The 21,932-nt window shown below is 40.2% G+C and overlaps 2 protein-coding genes across 2 annotated transcripts; one reads left to right on the top strand and one right to left on the bottom strand.

The window, feature by feature from the left end:
• The first annotated feature begins 1,519 nt into the window (after positions 1-1,519).
• Positions 1,520-19,371, top strand: si:ch211-1a19.3. Its single transcript, XM_031756246.2, has 5 exons — positions 1,520-2,130; positions 8,268-8,364; positions 15,533-15,686; positions 15,777-15,922; positions 17,983-19,371. Coding segments are annotated over exons 1-5 (726 nt in total). The 5' UTR covers positions 1,520-1,803; the 3' UTR covers positions 17,985-19,371.
• Positions 18,661-21,881, bottom strand: LOC116333040 (cocaine- and amphetamine-regulated transcript protein-like). The gene is made up of 3 exons (XM_031756166.2): positions 21,225-21,881; positions 20,131-20,214; positions 18,661-19,705 (listed from the first exon to the last, which is right to left on the bottom strand). Exons 1-3 carry the CDS (start codon positions 21,354-21,356, stop codon positions 19,598-19,600), a joined length of 324 nt encoding a protein of 107 aa, XP_031612026.1. The 5' UTR covers positions 21,357-21,881; the 3' UTR covers positions 18,661-19,597.
• Positions 21,882-21,932: the final 51 nt, after the last annotated feature.

Raw genomic sequence — 21,932 nt, 5'->3', positions numbered from 1 at the left:
GCACTTACATTACATATAATTAACTAGTGTACCTGAATTGTAGCTACCAAAGCATGCAGAGGTGCACAGCATTGTTAAACTTGACTTCCTTTGAGTCTCGATTTCTAAAAAAGATAAAGTTCAAACTGGACTGTAGCTCTGATGTGACTAAATGAGTGTAGCTCTCATTTGAAAACTAATTCTAACGGGACAGTAGATTGCTGTAAAGCGCAGAGAATTCCTAACATATTTTACATTTTTCAGTCGGTTCTTTTCTCTTTTTAACAGAAGAATACACAAAACACCTGCAGAATAATAACAATGGGATTGTTTTTTCAGTATGAAAATGTGCATGTTAAACTAAAGCATCCTGTATAATGAATATAATTCAATACAGTTCTAGGATTGAAACAAACCAAACCTGTTGAAAATCAGCTGAAATTGTAGAGCAACCTATTTTGTGTACAGATGTCGTTGCTCATAGATGCACTCAGCCACCCAGCACTATGGCAGCTGTGCTGATGCAGCGTACCGATGAACAGGCATATTTATCATTGACAATGATGGCAGAAAGCCACTGTTTCCTGCTCACTGTTTTTCTCTGCTATTTATGGACTTGGCCCAGGACACCTTCACTACACTAACTGTTTATCTGTCAGAGCAGTTAGCACACACAGAACTACAGGCAGAGGTCAGTGCATTATTGTTTGGACAGGAAAATTAATGTTATTTACAGTCAGATTTGAAAAAAAAAGAAGCATTTTTCTTTAAGCTGTAATGCATTTTGATCCTAAGATCTCTCTAAAGCTCTCCCATCAGCAACAATAGTTTTGTGTTTTCCAGCTGTGAGCAGCTGCTCCATTTACCAGAAGTCAGTGGTGTTTGGTCTTAAGGCTCTTTGCTTTCAGTAAGTCTCCCTGTTTCATCTATTCTGCAGACTCTGCCCGTAAACCTGCTGAGAAGTATTATCCACTGGCTTCTTTATGAAAACAACCTGCATGTGTTTGGCTCCATCCCTGAAATGTCTGTCCTGACGGGGCGTGGTAGGTGGGTGTTGTTAAAGGAGTGGCTAACCCTAGGTGATTCAGGGAAATGGAGCCACAGCTGGATTAGGTTCCCTTAAAGCTCCTGGTAGGAGTCAGCCACAGAGACTGTTGCCCCTGAGCCAATCACAGCGAAGGTAGACATGGTGGGTATTAACGGCTGTGGTCTTGTGAATCAGAGGGTGGGGCTTGTGGGATCTATGTGCCAGCAGCTGGCAGGTGGTCATGAAAACATGAATGCGACTGTAAAGTCGGTTTTCTTTCTGATGCTACGTTTCTTTGTCTTTCTTTTCTGTCTGTTTCTGTTTCTCTTTTCTGAGTTTCATTTCTCTGCCTGGAGCATATTTGCAGTTTGAGTTCATCCAAGTTCATCACTGGCAGGCTGGGAAATAGAAACAGAAAGCTTCAGTGTTCGACACACACCCACCCACAGACACACTCCCTCTCTCTTTACATGTAACTTTCCAAGTTAGCTCTGTGTGAGTGTTAAACTCTGCTGGCTTCACTCTGATATTGTAACTTTCCTGTTGATCGCTGCATGCTCTGATAACACCGACACAGAGAAGGAGGAGGGCGAGGTTCAGGGTGGGATGGTTCCTGGGGGTGGAGATGGTGAGGTTTGCCGTCCTCCTGTCATCGTGTGAGGGAGCCCCTCCCTGTGTCCCTGCCCAGCCTGAAGGGAAACTCCAGCTCACTTCAACCTGAGAGACTCACTGAGAGCAGCTGCTCACTCCACCGTTCTTCATCTTTGTCATCATTTTCATCACCTCCAATCCCCCCGATGGCGGCCGCCTCCAAGTCCTCCCAGAAGGTAAAGAATGTGGTGATTGCCCTGCTGGCGCTCTGGTCCATCATCTCTCTCATCGTGATCGTGGTGTGGGCGACATCTCCCGGCATGAAAGGCGCACCCCAATGCCGCGCCGAGCTGCAGGAGGTCACCGAGAAGATGGAAGGGGCAAAGGTGGTGTATAACAAGAACAAGGAAGCTCTGGAGATGATGGTGTCGGAGGAAAGGAGGAAGACAGACCAACAGAGAACTGAGAACCTGGTGCTCCTGGGCCAACTCAATACCACCAATGCCACATTGGAGGAGTGCCGGCAGGAAAACGTGAGTTCAGTCATTTATTTATTTATCATTTTAGCACCCCCTCTGCTACCCATGGGTGGCATTTATGTCAGACTGATTATGTAGTTTACAAACAATGATGTAGACTTAGTTGAAGAAATAGAATAGAATAACAGAATAACAGCACACCAGTTGGATCAGTTATCAGAGCCATGCAAAGCTGCCCTCCTGCTGTACCTATCTTTGCATAGTATGGTTGTTTCATTAACCCTGGAGAACCCATGGGGTCAAATTTGACCCCATGGGTTCCCTTGAAAACCAATGGGGTCGGATCTGACCCCATTGGTTCTCCAGGGTTAAAGTGGTAAGCCAGCCTTTGCTTCATATTAGAAAATGTTCATATATCGTTGGACCAACGAGTAATTTTCTTTGAGGTTAGTTTGCACGATGGTCGGTTAGCCTTACTACACTCTTAACTCCACAAACCCTTCAGAAGCTTCTTATTGTTGTATCTGAGACATTATAATAATTTCCAGCTGCAACATTACAGTCATATGCACATGAACGAATTACTAAATATTATCCTGTAATATCATGTGCAGGACTTTTCATAGAGGTTTCAATTAATAAGCTCTACATCTTTTTAAATAGAAATATGTTGTGTAGGTTGGCCTGCTGCTACAGCGGTTAGCACTGTTCCCACACACCAAGAAGGCCCTGCGTTTCTGTGTGGAGGTTCATGCTCTACTCATCTCTGGGTACTCCTGCTTCCTCCCACAGTTTAATGATGATTCCCAATTGAATGTTAGTGTAAATGCAAGTGTGAATAGTTGTCTGAAGGGCATACCTGCCTCTTGCACTTTGATAGCTGTGATAGCTAGGCTCCACAAAGTGGAAAGGGGGGAAAGGTGGATGTTTTGGTGGCAAATTTAAACTACATTAAATGACTAATATGCTCCTTTCACTTTTGAGAATTTTAAACTGGTTTTTAAAAAATGCTCTCTTTATCTTTAATACTGCGGGAATAAAGGTCAAAATCTTTTTGACTGGTTCCTTTCATCACAACCACCAATAGAACCTACGGGCATACGTCGACACTGCAAAGAGTCGTATAGAAATGCATTAGATTTACCTCGGTTTTTTATTCTTGGCAGCTTTAGACTGAAGCTGAAGTTGTACTTAACTCACAATGAGTACCAAACATCAGCAGACTTCCCAGCATGCACCGGAAGCTCCCAAGAATGATAGTTTGACTTAAATTACAAACTTAATACTGATACTGAAAATAGCATCTTTTTTTAATCCAGCTTGCAAAATTGAAACCAAAGCCGCCCCACCCACCTCACCAAAACACTAATGGCTTCCATCTGTCCTCAAAAAGAAAAAAAAGCTGAGACATATCAATAAATCTCATCAGAGAGGGTAGACAGAGACCAGAGTTTAGCATGTTTAGGCGTCAAAATGTAAAAGTTGCAAATATCCACAGTGAAGGTGCAGAGCTGAGTTTGACGCAACAAGGATTTCTCTGAGTGTGAAAATGAGCTCAGATATGAACAGACTGGGATTCTCTCCCTCCTCTTTACTCAACTGTTTCCATTTCGGGAGACCTGATTTTCCTTCGCGTACAACAACTTTTTCCTCCCTGCAGGCTTGACTCAGTGTTTATAGGATAAGAGGCATTCAGTTGCTTCCAACATTTCCAGCTCTGTATTCTGAGAGTTGCTGGTTGGAAAAAATGAGTGTTTGCCTTCCCTCTCCCTCCTCCTGTGGTTCGTCCTGACTCACTCCTACTCTCCACTTCTTCCTCTCCTTCACTTCTGCCCCACTCCTCCCTCCCTCCCTGCTCCTTACTTTTCCCTCAGTCTAACTTCTCCCCTCTTGACTCTGACTTTTCTACTCATCCAGTAAAAATGTTTGGCTTGAGCACACATTTTTGTGCTGAAGTAGCTGCAGGCGTCATTGCTGCTAGCTGTCCACAGCTATTGAGATCATGGAAATTGATGCATGCACAAATACACACAGCATTTTTTAGAAAAATGAACCTGAACAGCTCACCACTGTGATGTGTGCAGATCAGATCCTCGCAAACATAAAAGGAAAATGAGGAAACAGAATCTTATGTTGAAGCTGCTTTTAGGGCTGAGTGACAATGAGCAAAGAGCTCTTAAATATGCATGTTTATGAGAATTATAGCAAGATGTTCATCTACACTGACAAAGCAGACATTTTGGAAAGTACCAAAGAAAAAAAGTTCATTCTGTTCTTCCTGTGAGCTTCCTGTGCTCAACTTCAAGCTGGTAGAAAAAATCCTGTCAGATATCATTTAGCTCCTTTTCAGAGTTTAGCAGTTATTCTCAACTATCTTCATTAACATATCCCCATTGCAGGCTTTTTCTTTTTGCAGGTGTCCTGTGGCATCCCCACACAGACTTTCAAAGTTTTAACAAAGTCAATCTAAACATTTACATAAACAGGGTTACCATTGTGAAGAGTTTCGTTTTACCCCAAAGTGTAGTGGCTAAACCCTTCCAGGAAATGAAAGCAAAAGTAAAAAGTGAGGCACACCAAACAAACAAACAAAATCCTCTTCAGAAGCTTTGAGCCTTGGATGCAAAGTGCAAAATACAAAGTTTTCAAAGGGACCTGACAAAGTTGCACCGCCTCTATCCCGCCAGTCTTCTAATGTAGATTTTGTCTGTCTATAAAAAGGAAAGGTTATCTTATATCACTGCAGCTGGTTAATCAGGACATTTTGTGAGTCACAGTGAATATGCAGAGGGCATCTAACAACAAAGGGGACTGAGAAACAAAGCTGGAATTTCTCCAGCACACTTACGACCTTTTGGAGGATTTTTAAAGGAGATATCTGAAAGATAATTCTTAACTTTACTAACATGTCCAAGAAGTTTGGGCTGAATTCATAGTAAATGTCAGTCTGCCCCAGGGCAGCTGTGGCTACAACCGTAGCTTGCCTCCACCAGTGCATGAATGTGAGCGTGAATGAATAATGGCATTGTAAAGCGCTTTGGGTGCCTTGAAAAGCGCTATATAAATCCAATCCATCATTATTATCATTATTATTATTATTATTAAATGAAATTATAGTGTTTTTTATTTATTTGTTTTATATTTTATGTATTTGTTACTTGTTACTATACACTGTATGCATAAAACACCCACACAGGCGATGGATGCAGCTTGCTAACAGAGGCAGCTAGCACTGGCTGATAACGCCATCCTCTAAATTAAATATGGTCCTTTCTGACTCCATAAAACCATCACTGCAGCAGCTACAGCACTCATGCTGAAAGTCCAAAACCCGTGGCTCCACCGTGCTTGGATTTTTCTTGATTCTGATTAGTTCTTTGGGTGTGACTGTGCAGAGTGACGTGCAGTAAAGTCTGTTACCTTATATGACACAAATTTATGCATTTGCCCATTACTTCTACCCATCTAATAAGCAATAATGTTAACTGCAGCTGAGTAAGTGAAAATCTTATTAGAAAAACTGGTTAAAAAAAAAAGGCAACAACAATGTAAGAAGTGGGAGTTCCTTAGGATTTGGCTAAAACCTTTTTCCAGGATTAAGAAAGACAAAAACGTCCTCTGTGGAAGGAAAAGCCTGGACGTATCAGTTAAACTCCACTGCCATAAACACACTTTCTTCTTTTCTGTATGTAAAGAACAACTGTCGCTCAGTCCTTCCAGTCATGCTCTGGGCTCTCAGATGTGAAACGTTTGGACTACATGTGATATTTGCAGTTGTTACGTGAAATTTTGAGATCTGGGTTTAATTTTAGTTGGTGTGTTTTCATGTTAATCAGCTGAGGCTGTCTGTAATGTTTGTCTTTTGACTTGGGTATTAACTCCCTTTAAGTGATTGTTATTGCACTTTTTTTAAACTGTAAAAGTTATCAATGAGACCAGCAACATTGGAAGCACCTACCCTTGATCCATTTTTGCACTCCTTGTCTATCAGAAATCAATAAACAGTATGAATGTGAAGCCGTCCAGTCATGTTAAGGCATTGGTAAAGATCAGAAACCACACACTTAGCAGAAAGGAGCACTGCTGTGACTGCAGAAGAACAGCAAACAGAAAGTCATCCAGATCCCCACATCGAGTCTTCAAAAAATGTTCTACGAAAACAAGAAAAAACCAAAAACTGATAAAACGGTAAAGTGAACCACTGAAATTGCATCAACCTGAGTCATGCACACAGATATCTTTGTTAATGTTGTTATGCTAAAACCTACACATAATAGTCTAACAATCCCACAGTGCACTACACCATATTTTACAGATGTCAAAATAACCAGCGCACAACTCAACTTCCGACCAGTGACGATACAAAACCACTGCAGTTTGATTTTAGTTCTCACGTTTGAGAACTAACATGAAAGTTCTCACTTTACATACTGAGGAGTCATTGTGATAACAATAGGGAGATTTTGGGAACCTGTCCTTATGTTCCAGGATTGATAAGAGATTGATCTAATAAAGAGCTCTGCCTCTGCACAGCATCAGTATCATTATCAGTGAAGTCTGAGTGGACAAGTTATGTTATATTGTATGACTGTATCAAAAAGCCTCTCAGGATGGAGAGATTTATTTGGACTGGTCCTTTACGTCTAATAATAACTGTTGCCTGTGACGAAAGGAATTCTTCTAAAAGCCAGCGCTGTGCTGCTTTCAGTCACCAGCTTAGCTCTGAGAACACAAAGTTTGGTCCAAGTTGATGTCGTACCAAAAATGATATGTGGCAACACTGAATTGTTGCCACATAGAAGCTCTGTTCATTACAGAAAACAAAAAAGTCATAGCTATATATCATTTATGTGACGTCATGTATTTGGACTAAAATATCTAGATTTTTTTACTGAAAAAAAAAGGTCATAATTAAATTAATGTTTCTACAACTGATTTAAGCTTTGCCACATTTTCTCAATTGCTCAAAAAGTTCATGTTGCATGCTCCCAAAGAGCAAAGAGAAATCCTGCCATCACACAGCAGGAAGAAGCCAACGAAAATGGACAAAACCTTCAGTCGGAGAGTCTGAGTCATCATGATGTGTGCCAAACCCAACAGTCACTGAGATGGCATGAAGCACAAATTTTAGCAACTAATTTACAAGTTTAACAAATCATATATATAAAAACAATAAAATTGTTGGAAAGAATCAACTTCACTGAAAAACTTTGTTTACAAACGAATAAATCTTTTGTTAAACTTGAAAATCTTCACTGCATGTACAGAGATTCAAACTGTAACTTGACTCTTGGTGAGGCAGCAGTTCTACTTGTTACACATAAAGAAACTTGTCATACTGGTTGTGAACATTTGAGTTTTCTACTAAAAGACTAGTTGCAGTGACTAGTTAGTAGAGGTTGTCCCGGTTCATCTATTTGTCAGTTTCTTGGTTCATTGCTTCCTTTGATCCAAAACACCTGTGAAGTTTGCTTACTTCCACATACTTGCCTCCTAAGAGGACGAAGCACCTTGTGACAAAGTGGATGAGCAGTTGGAATACGCTCCAGCCAGACTACTTCACACACCTAATCAATGCCCCAAATCTTTAAAGTTTCTTGAAAATAAATGAGTGAAATCTTTCTTGTGATCTTAAACTGTCACAGTACTCAGAAAGTCAACAATGTCTCAGACAGGAACTTTTTTAAACTCACTAAATCTAAATATGAATCCTACTGTATGATTAAAAATGGACATGGACTTAACCCTCTTGATGTCACCCAGAGGTTAGTGAGGCTGCATGTTTTTGTCCACACCATCGTAGCCTCAGGATCATGTGTACTCGGGCCATTAGGTGAGCAGTTGGATCATTTCCCCACAGATTTCGATCAGAATTTTGCTGTAAGTTTTAAATTATTACAATATATATAACATATATGGTTGATAATGATGGAGGTATAAGAAAATAAGAGCGTAGTCTTAAACTAACCACTGACCCTCTTGCTACAAGTTGCTGATAGCTGACAGAACCACGGTCAGACATCTTGCTGTTAAAATCACGGGATTTGTGATATAAAATGAAATATTATTGATAGGAAAAGCTAAACATTACACAAACATAATGCAATGTCACACAGAACTGTTAACTCACAGTAACATCAAGGTTTGTTTTTCTTCTTCTCCCTTTGGGGTGTGTTTAATTCCTTCTACAGGTCCTCCTGAACAGGAACATGACCATCATGCAGGAGGACATTGAGGACCTGCGACAGAAAGAAGCGAACCTCACTGTTCAGCTCGGCCTGCTGAAAGGTAGGAAAAACTCCATCACTGCCATGAAAGGAGACTTTTCCCCAGCCCTATTCTTAGCCGTATTTTCCTCCACTGTTACCATGAGGACAGAGTGTAAATAAATACATGATTGGTCGGTCAAAAAACAAAAAGAAGTGGAGGGCTGGTATTACCAGCAACAGCCCAAGTTGTAGGTGTTGTTGTCTCAACACCTAAAACACCCATTACTCTGTCTGTATCTCGTTGTCAGTGTTGTTGCCATTTCTGTACCTTGTCGCCTGCGTCATTGCAGTAGATTTGCCTCATCAGTAGAATTTATTCTTTTTTTTTTACGTTTACTTTATCAGGAATTCTAACTGAGATAAAAATCTCTTTTACATAGAGACCTGGCCAAGGTAGCAACTTTACACACAACACTGGTGCATTGTTCCTTTGTTGCTGGGTCCTTTGCCCTGTTGCCGGTGTAATTACTTTCAGAACAAACAGCGGGACTCGTCAGGTCTGAGGAATGTGGGTTTCCCTGTATTGAAGGATCACAGCGCTATGCCAACAGCTCGCAGGGCAGAAGTGACTTCACAGTGCAGCTCAACATGTCACAAACTCCAACACCTGCATTTTAATTTAACTCTTACATATCTTCATGTTTCCTCTAATGATCAGGGTTAAAACTTGGTGCAACAGTTGTCTTTGATTCTTTGTGCTGTTTGCAGCAACACAAACTATAACATTCTGTCTGATTCCAAGTGCTGGAGATATTTCAGTACTAGCAGGGTTGATGGTTGACTGAACTGCATCAGCGTTGTGTGGAGCTTCTAAAATTAATTAGATCATTTTTTGTTGTTTTGTTTTTCTTTCCAAAGCCAGGCAATGTCTCATTCTAAAACAGCTGCCCATCTGTGTTTTCATATCCTTTGTTATTCTTTTAAAGCTGATGAAACAGTTATGTAAAAAAAAAAAAAGAAAAAAGAAAAAAAAACTTTGACTGAGGTGTTACAACAGGAAACTGCATGGTTTTGAGTTTAGGAACCATTTATGTTTCACTTCCTCTTTTGTGCACATTCTCTGACGGAGGCAAGTGGTTCACTTTGTGGTGTTTTTGGTATATACACTACCAGTGAAAGGTTTGGACACACCTTCTCATTTAATAGTTTTTCTTTATTTATACTACTTCCTACATTGTAGATACATACTGAAGAAATCAAATATTTGAAGCAAGATATATAGAATTATGTAGCAAAGAAAAGATTGATAAGATATTGATGTATTTTAGATTTTAGATTTCTTAAAGTAGCCACCTTTGGCCTTCTCCCAATGAGCTTCATGATGTAGTCACCTGAAATGGTTTCACTTCACAGCTGTGTCTTGTCAGGGTTCATTTGTGGATTTTCTTTGCCTTGAGTGGGACCATCAGTTGTGTTGTGCAGAAGTCAGGTTGGTGCACAGCTGACAACCCTATTTGACAACTGTTATAATTCATATTATGGCAAGAACCAGTCTGCTAAGTAGAGAGAAACAACAGTTCATCATTAGGGATGGGTATCGAAAACCGGTTCTTGTTGAGATCCGGTTCCCACTGTTTCAATTCCTTGGAATTGTTTGCCATTTTTGCAAACGATTCCCTTATCGATTCCAGTCGCCCCAAATGACGTCACCACGTTGCGGAGCGTCCTTTACCTGGCAGGGCGCCTAAGCGGCTCAAACGCTAAAAAGTTTGGTTATACTTTACGAGAACGGATGACAACAGGGCAACTTGCAATACTTGCAAAGTAGATATTTCATTTAAAGGAGGAAACACTACGAATATGCAAAAGCATTTGCTCACAAAACACGCGATAACCTTAAATGAATGTCGTGTTTTTAATTCTGCTCCGGACTCGTGAATCTCAACCCAGCAGCAGCGGTAATGTTTGCACGTCCTCTCCCGTTAATGCGGCAGGTAAATAATCATTTAGTGTCTCCTTTCAGGCCAGGATAGACGAATGTCACCGAGCAGTGTTTGTGGTCAAAGGCTTGCACCCATTTGCCACAGCAGATGCCCCGATTTTCCGTAAGTGAATGTGTTTAATTGTAGGCAGGGACATTACTGGATATTCTTGTGTAATTGCTACAGAATAATTTATGTCATACTTTGTTATTGCTACAGAAGAATATTTATTTTATTATTTTACATTTACAATTTTTTTTCCTGGGGACCCTGTGACACCCCATTGAAGAGCTGTAGGCTGGGGATCTCTTAAGATCTCACTGTTGGGTTTGTAAGGCCATGTTACTCCTAAATTTCTGTCTTGTTCAAAGAGAAGATATAAAACAAAGTTCTAAGCTAGTCGACCTTACGGTGCGTTCACACCGGACGCGAAAGAGGCGAGCGAAAACGCCCAAACGCCCCTAATGTCACGCGTGCACCTCAACGCGTGTCCAGGGAAAATCCACCGCGCCTCAAAATTGCATCTTTCCACGCGCGTGAACCGGAAATGTGGGAGGAAGTTGTGCCAGATGTGTTATGCTGCAGATGTCCTCTGAATAAACACATTATCTTGTTAGCGGAAAGGTATTTGTACATCAGTGGGAAAATATCGGGACAGTAGGCGGGCTTGCTAGCTTTTGCACGGTTTCATCGGGTCAGTCTGGAAATTAAAAAGCAGAATGAATGAACTTACCAGGTTGCCCAATCTCCTCACTAATGTGCCTCCAAGCTAGGTCCGTTTTATTCCTGTCTCGGTAGAAGTAGCAACTAGCATCATTTAGCTCTGGATGATTAGCCACAGCACAGATGAGCTTTTCCTCCATACGGAGTGACTGGATCTGCCCCTTTGACCTAGTTACAGCCACGTCACCAGGCTCCTGATTGGTTGTCGGGGCGTGATTTGACACCGGAGTTCATATTTTCCAACTCAGCGTGTGCACAAAATGCAACACACAACCTGACGCGCGTGGTTTTCTTTCGCGAGTCACACGCGCCCCACGCGGTACACTGACGCGCGTTTCACGGGTTTTGGCGTTTTCCCGACGCAAATCTGCCTCTGCATTTTCGCCGGATGCGCAATCGCGTGTCATCGTGCTCTTTCCATTGACTTTACATGTGAACCTGACGCTCTGGCCGCCTCTTTCGCGTTCGGTGTGTGCGCACCGTTAGTGTTCTCCTTTTTTAAAAAGAATCGATAAGAGAATCGATAAAGAATCGAATCGTTAAACAGAATCGAAAATGGAATCGGAATCGTGAAAATCTTATCGATACCCATCCCTATTCATCATTACTTTAAGAACTCAGAGTCAGTCGGTCCGGAAAATTCCCGAAACTTCAAATGTGTCCCCAAGTGCAGCCACAAGAACCATCAAGCGCTACAACGAAACTGGCTCACATGAGGACCGCCCCAGGAAAGGAAGCCCGAAGAGTCACCTCTGCTGCTGAGGATAAATCCACCAGCCTCAGAAATCACAAGTTGACAGCAGCTCAGATTAGAGCCCAGATAAATACCACAGAGCGTTCCAGTAGCAGACACATCTTTACATCAACTATTCAGAGGAGACTGTGAATCAGGCCTTTATGGTCAAATAGCTGCTGAAAAACCAAGACTAAGAAAAAGCTACAAGTAGAAGAGATTTGTTTGGGCCAAGAAACACAAGGAATGGAGATTAGACCAGTGGAAATCTGAGCTTTGGTCTGATGAGTCCAAATTTGAGATCTTTGGTTCCACCTGCTGTGTCTTTGTGCGATGCAGAAAAGGTGAATGGATGGTCTCTACATGCATAGTTCCCACTGTGAAACATGGAGGAGGAGGTTTGATGGTGTGGGGGCGCTTTGCGGGTGGCACTGTTGGGGATTTATTTAAAATTGAAGGCACACTGAACCAGCATGGCTACCACAGCATCCTGTAGCGACATGCCATCCCATCCGGTTTCTGTTTAATTAGTCCATCATTAATATTACAACAGGACAATGACCCCAAACACACCTCCAGGCTGTGTAAGAGCTAACTGACCAAGAAGGAGAGTGATGGTCTGGCTTCCACAGTCACCTGACCTTAACCCAATCAAGATGGTTTGGAATGAGGTGGACTGCAGAGTGAAGGCAAAAGGGCCGACAAGCGCTCAGTCTCTCTGGGAACTCCTTCAAGAATGTTGGAAACCATTTCAGGTGACGACCTCATGAAGCTCACTGAGAGAATGCCAAGAGTGTGCAAAGCGGTAATCAAAGCAAAGGATGGATATTTGGAAGAATCTAAAATATGTTTTGAATTATTTCACTTTTTTACTACATAATTCCATGTGTTCATTCATAGTTTTGATGCCTTCAGTGAGAATCTACAATGTAATCGTCATGAAAATAAAGCAAAACCATGAAATTGGAAGGTGTGTCCAAGCTTTTGTCTGGTAGTGTATATGTGATGTAGGATTTCTTTAAGCAGGTGTGAAGTCTATATATTGTCATTTTGAGAGTTGCACTCATGGAGATCTGCTAATTAGAAAAAGTTTGTTGAGGCAGTCGGGCTTTCTGAGGGTCTTGGAGATGACATCTGGATTCTCTGTAATGTTAATCTTTATTGTAAAAATGCAGTTCGGTGCTCAGAGTGTCCCGGACACCAAATATGCAGAAAAGAATCGGCTAAGGTTTTGGGTTGGTCATTTAGTTTAGGATCACAATAGTTTCACAGCAGCTTAATTCAAACCACATATTACTGACTAACCAGTTAAGTATGACGTCATCTAAGATGTTCTAATCCTGGACAATGAAAACATGCATTTTTTAAATTCTGATCCAAAATTTTACCTGTGCCCAGTGTTGATTTTAACCTATTGATTTAGCCCCGGAGGGCCTACTTTTGGTAGCTAAAGATGCTAAAACCATAGCGTAGCCAGAGGGGTGACAGCTGTGGCACATTTTTTCTTTGTCAAACCAGTTTGAACTAGTAAACGGCAACAAGTAAGATAACCATCTCAAAAGAAAATCTGCTTTTGTCTTGTTTGTCTCATTTCATCATAAACTGAAACTGAAACTGAAAAAAGTGTCTCTGAGGTACAGAAGCACCACTTTGTGGTGACACATAGATGTCTTCTCTCCTGCTGATCACTTTTTATTCAATGAGATCAATTCTTAAAGCGGTTCATATTATGAGTTTTGAACAAAACCAGCAGGACTTGGTTTAAGTAGTTCCTTTTTTAAAAAGAGCTTATTAAAAAAAACTGATGTCAAACTAAAACTTCATTAAAGGACTCTTTGTATTGTTTAAGTGATATTTTTTTATACTGTACAATAAAATACTAATCTTTATCATACGAATGAAAGCAATTTTTCTTGAGTAGGAATCTCAAAAAATAACTGGGCAAGAACAGTGGCCTGATGGGAAGTGGAGACATACATTAATGGAGGTGACTTCCTGTAGCAAGCGGTTGAAGGGAAACAATAAATTCCTGTACGGAGGAGATATGAAAGGAGCATTGTGTTAGCAGGGAGAGGGTTGCTCTGATAAACATCAGTCACTATTTAATATGAACAAGTCAGTGTGGAAGAAATCAGTCACAAAAACATCTGACTAGGAAAAAACATGTAGCCAGGGCGTGTTTTCGTTTAAAATGTGTACTTTTGATCCCTGAAAATTATTCTGTTTGCACCAAACACTGTATGTATGTATTAATGCTAATTAATGCTAAATGACAGACTAATAGAACCCCACTAATTGTTTTTCACCAAAACCAAAGCACAGATGTCTTGGAGAGTTATTCAGCAAGCCATGTTATTTATCACATAACTGCATTTGAGTCATACTAAATAAAAAAATTAAGTTAAGTATTTAAGAATGCTCATTGGCTTACAACTTTCCAGTCTCTGGTCATTAGCTAATGAGAAAGCGGTTTCACAATCACACCTGTGCGTCTTTGTCACTTCTGGTTTTTGAAACCAAGATGACAATGGGAAAAAACCTAATCTCAGAATCAGACACAAAGAAACAAATGGATGATGTTAGGTAGCTATTTTCATCATTTACACTATCTATGAACCAATGACTGTAGAAAACAGTCATTACTCTGAACCTACAGCTACAGGCCCCTATGTCTCTAGCTACCTGTCAGTCAAATCCGCCAAATGCCTAATAATGCAAACTTTAAGCTATAATATAATTTAAACTGGTAAATTACTTAAAAGTTCACATACTATACAGTTGTTATGAAGGATGGGATTTGCTACAAAGTCAAAATTGTTGTTTACCAGGTTTGGGCTGCAGTTTTTTAGGCTTCTGATTTAGGTTCATTTTTCAGCTTTAGATGTTGCTGCTTTTTTTCAAACATACTGAAATAATTTTGCTGTTTCTCAGAAGACTTTAGGAGCCTGATTTTTAGAAGTGGGAGAATGTTGGAAAGAATTAAGTATGAAAGGAAATAGATGAATGTGTGTAGGAAACAAGTGAAATGATGCCACAACTCTAGAAAAAAAAATCAGGTTGTAGCATTGAGTTCTGATGATCTCACTGAGCCTGAGTAACATTCTGCAAATGAACAAGTCAAAGTCCAGACAAGACGAGCGCTGGCAGCACAGCACAGGTCATTCCTCACATAACTCCCACTGGAGGCTCTCTGATACACCTCCATATTTCCTTATAAGCTAATGCAGGCGCAGATGTGAGCCAAACCCTCAAAGCGTGTCCGGACTGAGGAGGTCCCAAGAAAACAAATTTAGGATTGGTTAGTTACTGTTGCTGGGTTGGACAACTGTGAGGAAAAAACGTGACCATGTCAGCCTGTTAAAGGGAAATCTACAGGTCCAGAAAACTAAGCAGAACATTGACTTGGAGTTTTATTTCTACTTCACAGAACTACATTTTTTTTAAAGCACCAGTTTAGTTCAGTTCAGTTCAGTTCATTTTTATTTCAAACATTTCAAACATGTGTCTTCGCAATCATTATAAAATATCATTTCATTATTTGTTTGAAAAGGAGTAGGCAGAAGTATTTACTTATTTGTCCCGTTTACAACCGCAGTCCTCTCAAGATCCTTTATATTGTGAGACAATATAATAAGATAACCTCAGCTATCAGGTAATCCCATGTAAGGAAGCACTTGGCGACAGTGGGGAGGGAGAATCCCCTTTTAACAGAATCTGGAAGTATCCTGTATGTGTGCTATCTGTGTGGTTCATCTGTTTTTGCATTGTTCCTTGTGTTCACTGGTGTTTTACCTGTTTTCTGTTCTCAGATCAAATTGACACCCTTGAGCAGAACCTGACCCAGGCCATTCATAAGACCGAGGCTGCAGAGAGTCTGCAGATGGCTGCTGAGAACAACATGAAGGCAGCTCAGGCTCAGACCAAAGTCTGTGAGTCCAGCAAGCAGGCTGTGCAGAAGCAGCTGTGAGTCCACACTGTGAGCTAAACTGGTCATTGGGGATTCTCCTGAATGAGGCGGTAGTTCTGACTCTGTCTCTGCTTTTGTGTTAACAGTCAGAAGTGTACAGCGACCAAATCTGAAGCTCCTCAGCTGACACAGCCACGGGCCCCCACCTCTGCCCCGAGTTCCACTGCTCCTCTGTTTGCTGGTATTCCTGCACTGATGTTGCTTGTATGCAGTGCTCTGCATCTGATAACCTGTGAGTGGCAACAATGCCTACACATCTGTCTCACTGCAATGTTAATCCCTTATGCATGATGCCAAATCTGATCCTAAACAACCTGCTGCACCCAAACACGTTCTGCACAGGGTGTAATCACGGTTTTATCTTTGTTAGATTTAAATCTTTTATTTAAAGTTGAGTAAAGTAGATTTGCTTATTTCAGTTAAGAGTTTATTGTTAAAAACACTTTAAATTTTACTTTAGTTTTATTTATTTTGCGTGTGTGTGTGTGTTAGTTTCTATATGTCTTTAGTATTTACCAGCTGGCATCCTGCAACAAACACAGATGAAAACTCTTTTGCTTAAAAATGTAACAACATGGAAATGAATGATCTATTATCACTTGCAAAAAACTTTCAACAAAATAAGCTCATTAATGGTGTAAAATAAACGATTAAACATGTAATTATAATATGCAACAACATAAAAAGATGACAAAAGTCTGCATGAATCTGCAATTACTAAAATACCATAGTTCATTACACAGGTTAAGTTCTCATTAAGAAAAACACACACTCACAAAATAAATAGTTCTCCATCTGCTGGCTGGAGTTGCTCACTGCAATGAACCAGCTGCAGAAAAGCCGTAGAAAAGAGCTTCCTTAAATTTTAATCAGCGGAGTCCTTTAAATGTTGGGGTGGAGCTAGACACTTCAGTTAAATTCAGTTTTATATATATGTATAGTGCCAAATCACAACAGTTGCCTCAAGGAGCTTTACACTGTAAGGTAAAGATCCTACAAAAATACAGAAATAACACAAAACAAACGGCCCCCTATGAGCAGGTACTAGGCGACAGTGGGAAAGAAAAACTTCCTTTAAACAGGAAGAGAGCTCCAGCAGAGCCAGGCTAGGGTACAGGCGGCCATCTGCCACAACCAGTTTGGGTCGAGGGGCGGAAAATGAGACAAAAGACACACTGTGAAAGAGATTAATTAGTAGTTAGAATGTGAGATTTCGTATATCTTCGTTGTTTTACACATTTTTGTTGTCCTAAATTAAATTCCATTTGCTAAGTTTCAAGCAAATGGAATTTAATCTGGCAAATTTAGTTATTCTGAGAGAAAAACACTGTTTTTAGGTTTGAATATATGTGGAACTTTTTTCCATGTATTTTTTCTGTATTGTTTTTTAATGTGAAGAAAAACTAAATTCAGTAGAATGCAGTGCTCTGGTATTTGCTTTGTAAAGTAGATTCAAATGTCTTTACTTTATTATTATTATTATTATTGTTATTAATATGACCAAGTTTCTTTTGTTATCTTTTGTTACGGGGAAGTAAACTCTTAATCTGCATGTGACATATATCTATGTCACTGTTTTAGTTAAATTTCTTCAGTCTTTTTTAATCCATTTGGGAGATTTTAACGACCTCAACAACTACTGATCAAAGACCACTGTTCAATGGCCATGAGTAACATTCATAGAGAGCTGGTGAATGGCTACAATCAAAGCATTGTAAGATGGCGAAAGATGTATCTTTGCTCAGTAGATGTTGATCAATGGTCATGAGAATTTGAACATTAATGATCAAGAAACTGACCTCCCAGCCCATTGTGCCTTCAGTGGGCTGGTTTCAGTCATTATGCAAATGTACTGTTTATAAAGTTGGGGAAACCTGCAGTCAGCTGAGACTGAAGAAGTCACCTGGATGAGTGAGGGAATGTTTCTCCCACTGAAAATGTCCAGATAACAGAATCAACCTTTTGGGATTTACTTACCTGGATGGTTGAGCACGCATCAAGACACACAGGAGATGTTTATTAGTTATTTACTGTATTATGCAGAGTGAATAGACACCCACTTTATTGGTGGTAAGGTGACAAAGGGTTTAACACTGCCACCTCTACAGCAAGTAGGTCCTGGGTTCAACTCCCATCGTCCAGCTACAGTTTTTTGTGTGTTGAGTCTGCATGTTCTCCCTGTCCTGGTGTGGGTTCTGTCTGGGTACTCCAGCTCCCTCCCACAACCCAAACACATGCATTTTAGGTTAATTAGTGATAACCATCACTTAACTTGTTTTTTCTGCTTTTTAGGAGTTGAACATGGAAAACGGTCGTACTAACAGCGAGCACTGCGGTCCAGAAGGAGGAGTGGAGCCTGGACTAACATACCGACTGCTGTACAAACTTTTTGCGTAACAAACAAACTGGTTACCGTGGGGATGCGTCACGCTGAATGACTGGACACAAACCTTGCTTTTTGTTTTTTACTCCACAGCTGAGACGTTTACCGTTCACTGGACGCTGCTGACTGTCTTTTTGACTTTTACATATGACCATTTTTAGAACAACCATTTCCATTAAATGAAATCAGATAAAGGTCAGATTTTACTGTTAGCTGCGATCAGGTTCAAGTGTGTGAACGATGTTTTGTTTTTTGCATGCCTTTTTGTGCGCTTGAAGCTTCACTCATCCAAAAGACTTTTACAGGCTTTTCATGACTTTCATTAGATGCTTTTGTTTTAGGCAGAGGGGATGGGGGTGGGGGTCAATGTTTCCATTTAAATAAACCTGAGGACTGTTTTAGGTTAACACCGTATTTTTTTTCTCAGTTTTGGATTAAAGTAGCTTTTTTGTACATTTCAAGCTTTCCTCTTGCAGACTGAAATAACCTGAATGTTACTTAGTCCAAATCTGAGGATCTATTTCAGTATTTTAATATTGCAGCTGTTGGTTTTGCAGGATATCCTCAAATGTTACTGTTGAAATGGAGGTTGAACATCTGAAATGTTTGTTGCAGTAAAGGTTGAGGCACTTGGAGCAATGTAAGTGTTCTGGAAATATTGCTGGTTTTAATTTCACTCAAGTACTTTTAAAAACATGTAAGGTAAACATGACAACATGTTCAGTGTGCAACTTTTTTCAGGTATTAAATGTTCTATTTGGTCACAACAAATTTTTTGTCGCCAGAAATTTTAATGTAACTTGCAATTTTCAAGGTAATGCAAAAACTGGACCCTGTCTGATTATCTGGTTTTTGTACATACTTCGTGTTTTAAATGTTAAACAAGTACAGACAGAATTTTGATTATCACAGATGTTACTTTGTTTTTATTGCTTTTCACACCGTCAGCTACAGTTTCATTAAACACCACACATTCTGGCTGTTACTAAGTGATCTTAAAATCTTTTTAAGTTGACCTATTCTGCCTTTGGTCATTTTTTCACATGTACTGTTTCAGTGATGGATGCTCATATTAAAAAGTTTCAAAGTCAGTGTTTGCATGTATGCAAAAGGTAGAGGTCAGACTATGTACAAATAATCCCTGTAAGGCAAAAGTACAAACTTAAGATTGGTCTAAATGCTGTGTTTCAGAAAATCTTTACAGATTTTCTAGAGGATGTCCCCGATATCGTCCCATCTGTTGTTCATTAAAATAACCCAGAAACTGTTTGATAAATAAAGATAACTTTGAACTGTGATCATGTAACCATGCATTATAAATACAGTAGTATCTGTGCAAATTGAGTGAAAAAGTTCATGTTAGTTTTTCTTCATAAAAAAGCTAAAAAAGAAACAAATTTTGATTGTCAGTACTGACTTTTTTTTATTTGAGGTAACGTTTGTATTAAAAACAAAAAACAGACGAGAGGCAATTTTAAAAACGTGTCTTTATTCTCTGAACAACAGGACTTTAGAGTTTGAGCTTTACAGACACTTGAGGACACTGAAGTTACAAACGGTTCCTCCGGGACAGCCACACAGCTTCCCGATTCTCGAAGCCTTACGAATTGCACACTGCTCACCTGCATCACACTGACATACAAAAACACAACATGACTTTCAGTCTGGATACAGTCTGATCATGATATTTGCCAGTACAGTATTAGTTGGACAAAAAGTCTGACAAGTACATTGTTACCATCTGATTCATATAAAAAGAGATGTGAATCAACAGAAACCAAAAAGGTTTGTGTCTGTAATTCTTTCGTTTTTGTGGAAGATGGGAGGCATTTCAGTTTGGCACGAGGCCGATTGTCTTATCCACTCATGATCAGTGGTACTTTATTACTTGGATGGCATGCTGTTCTAGAATAGCAGTGTGAGAAATGTGCATGCTTACTCTGGAAGCAGAAATCTGCTAACCTGAACACCTAAAATAAATCCCAAGCTATCTGATTCAGCACTGGAGGAAGGAGAAAGCCTGTGTTAATGTCACATAAATGAACGATTCTACTTACAGCAGCTAGCCAGCCGAGTTTTTTCTCTGAGGATGGCAGCTGTTTGCCCTTTAGCTTCTCCAGAACTTCCTGCAGAGCTTCAATCTAAGGAGGAAAAAGAGATCATGTTAAAATCTGACGCAGGAATCAGAAGAACTGAAACTAACATCGTATTGTGTTTATGGCTACGTCCCTCGAATTAATTTGAAATCCTAGAGGAGCATTCACCATCATCAGCCTTGGATTGATAATGATCAGTGGCACCTAGTTTTTTAAGGGCTGTAAACATTGCATGAATTCAGACTTGGCTTCATAACTATTACATTTCTTGTATATCTAATTTTCATACTAAATGTGGACAGTATTTCAAATAAAGAGATAAACATGTAAACTAAATCCTGCTGCTTGGCACCAAGTACAGCTGTCAAGGACAGGAGCTGTTAAGGAGGTTTCTGAGAAATCTGGCTTTTAGGCAGAGGAGGGGGGCCTTAAAGAGGCAAATGCTAAAGCATTAAGCTTTGCCCATGATAATCATTAGCATGTCAGCACCAATACGGTTAACTCTAAACTCCTTCAATTAAACTGGTAACATTTTCAAGTCAACTTCTCATGATGAAGAAAATGCTAGCATAATTTGACAGGTATAGATGATGATGTCAGCTTGATGGCTGAATAACTAAGCCTCCTTCTCTCCTACCTCTCTCTCTTTTACTGCAAAGGAAGCCTTTATGATACAGCCAATACAAGAAGAGGATGTTTTTCCCCCAGCAGGTGGCTGGGGGAAAAAGTTTGTACTGGATTTAGTTTATATCAATCAAAGCTGACTACTTTTTAACATTTATTGCAAGTCCTGTTTGCAGGAAAGCCAAATAAAACAAGATAATACAAGATTGACCAAAACCTTATATTTGCAAAACTCAAACTGCAGGCAGCAGCTGATGGACAGCTGCTCTGGACGACAGACTTAGCTTCAGATTTTCTGTTCCCAGAGGTGTTGCTGTTGTGGGTTAGTACAGACAAAATAGTTCAGTTGTTGCAGCCCCCAAAATCAGCTCTCTTTGCCTTTATAGCATCATCATGACCCATCATAAGCCAGCTATGATGTCGCTACTCACCAGCTCTTTCTCTTGTTGTGTCTCGATGGCGTCGTATTCGGCTGACCTCTCTTCGATTGGCTCCTCGCAACTCCCTAAAACAACGAGCAGCCAGCAGGAGGCACTGAGAAGCAGCATCCTGCTGCTGACCATTGTGCTGAAGGACTCCCGACAGGTAACGGACACTAAAAGATGCCGGTCAGTGAAGCTCAGCGTGCTCCCTGATTCTGAGGCTTATTCTCAGATGTTTTTAAGTGAGCAGCTCTGACGTCACTCAGACAATGTTTAGTCTTCAATAATGAGACAATCAGCCGTCTCACATCTGAGGTCAACTGTGAGAAGAACCTTTGCTCCGTCAAACAGGACATGAAAGCAAGATTTTCATTTTTTAATATTGGTTTAAAATCAGACTTAAGAGATGACACGATTCCTGCTGCCATACAACACCACCATACATCAATTTTAAATATTTTCACAAATCAAATTCATCAGTGTTTCAAAATGATCAGTTCTTATTGCTGTGATTTATGGATAATGCCTCTTGAAAAACAGCAGCTTGATAGGAAGAGGTGCTAAGCCCAAGGGTCTTCATGTGTCACCATTTACGTCAAAGCACATAAGAAGCATTAATATCTAATCAATGGAGTCAACATGTGTCACGCAAGCAGAGCAAAGGGGTTAGAGTAGAGTTCAGTGGCATGAACGAGGAGCAAATGTCAACCGGCAAAA

Source organism: Oreochromis aureus, linkage group 15 (assembly GCF_013358895.1).
Source record: "Oreochromis aureus strain Israel breed Guangdong linkage group 15, ZZ_aureus, whole genome shotgun sequence".
Classification (NCBI taxonomy): Eukaryota; Metazoa; Chordata; class Actinopteri; order Cichliformes; family Cichlidae; genus Oreochromis; species Oreochromis aureus.
Note: the sequence above shows the minus strand (reverse complement) of the source record. Positions and strands in the feature narration are given on the sequence as shown.

Coding starts and splice junctions, on each gene's coding strand:
- si:ch211-1a19.3 (XM_031756246.2), top strand. CDS start 1,804: ATGGCGGCCGCCTCCAAGTCCTCCCAGAAGGTAAAGAATGTGGTGATT. Junction 2,131..8,267: donor AGGAGTGCCGGCAGGAAAAC/GTGAGTTCAGTC, acceptor TTCCTTCTACAG/GTCCTCCTGAACAGGAACAT. Junction 15,687..15,776: donor CAGGCTGTGCAGAAGCAGCT/GTGAGTCCACAC, acceptor TTGTGTTAACAG/TCAGAAGTGTACAGCGACCA.
- LOC116333040 (XM_031756166.2), bottom strand. CDS start 21,356: ATGGTCAGCAGCAGGATGCTGCTTCTCAGTGCCTCCTGCTGGCTGCTC. Junction 20,215..21,224: donor CACAACAAGAGAAAGAGCTG/GTGAGTAGCGAC, acceptor TTTCCTCCTTAG/ATTGAAGCTCTGCAGGAAGT. Junction 19,706..20,130: donor AACTCGGCTGGCTAGCTGCT/GTAAGTAGAATC, acceptor TTTGTATGTCAG/TGTGATGCAGGTGAGCAGTG.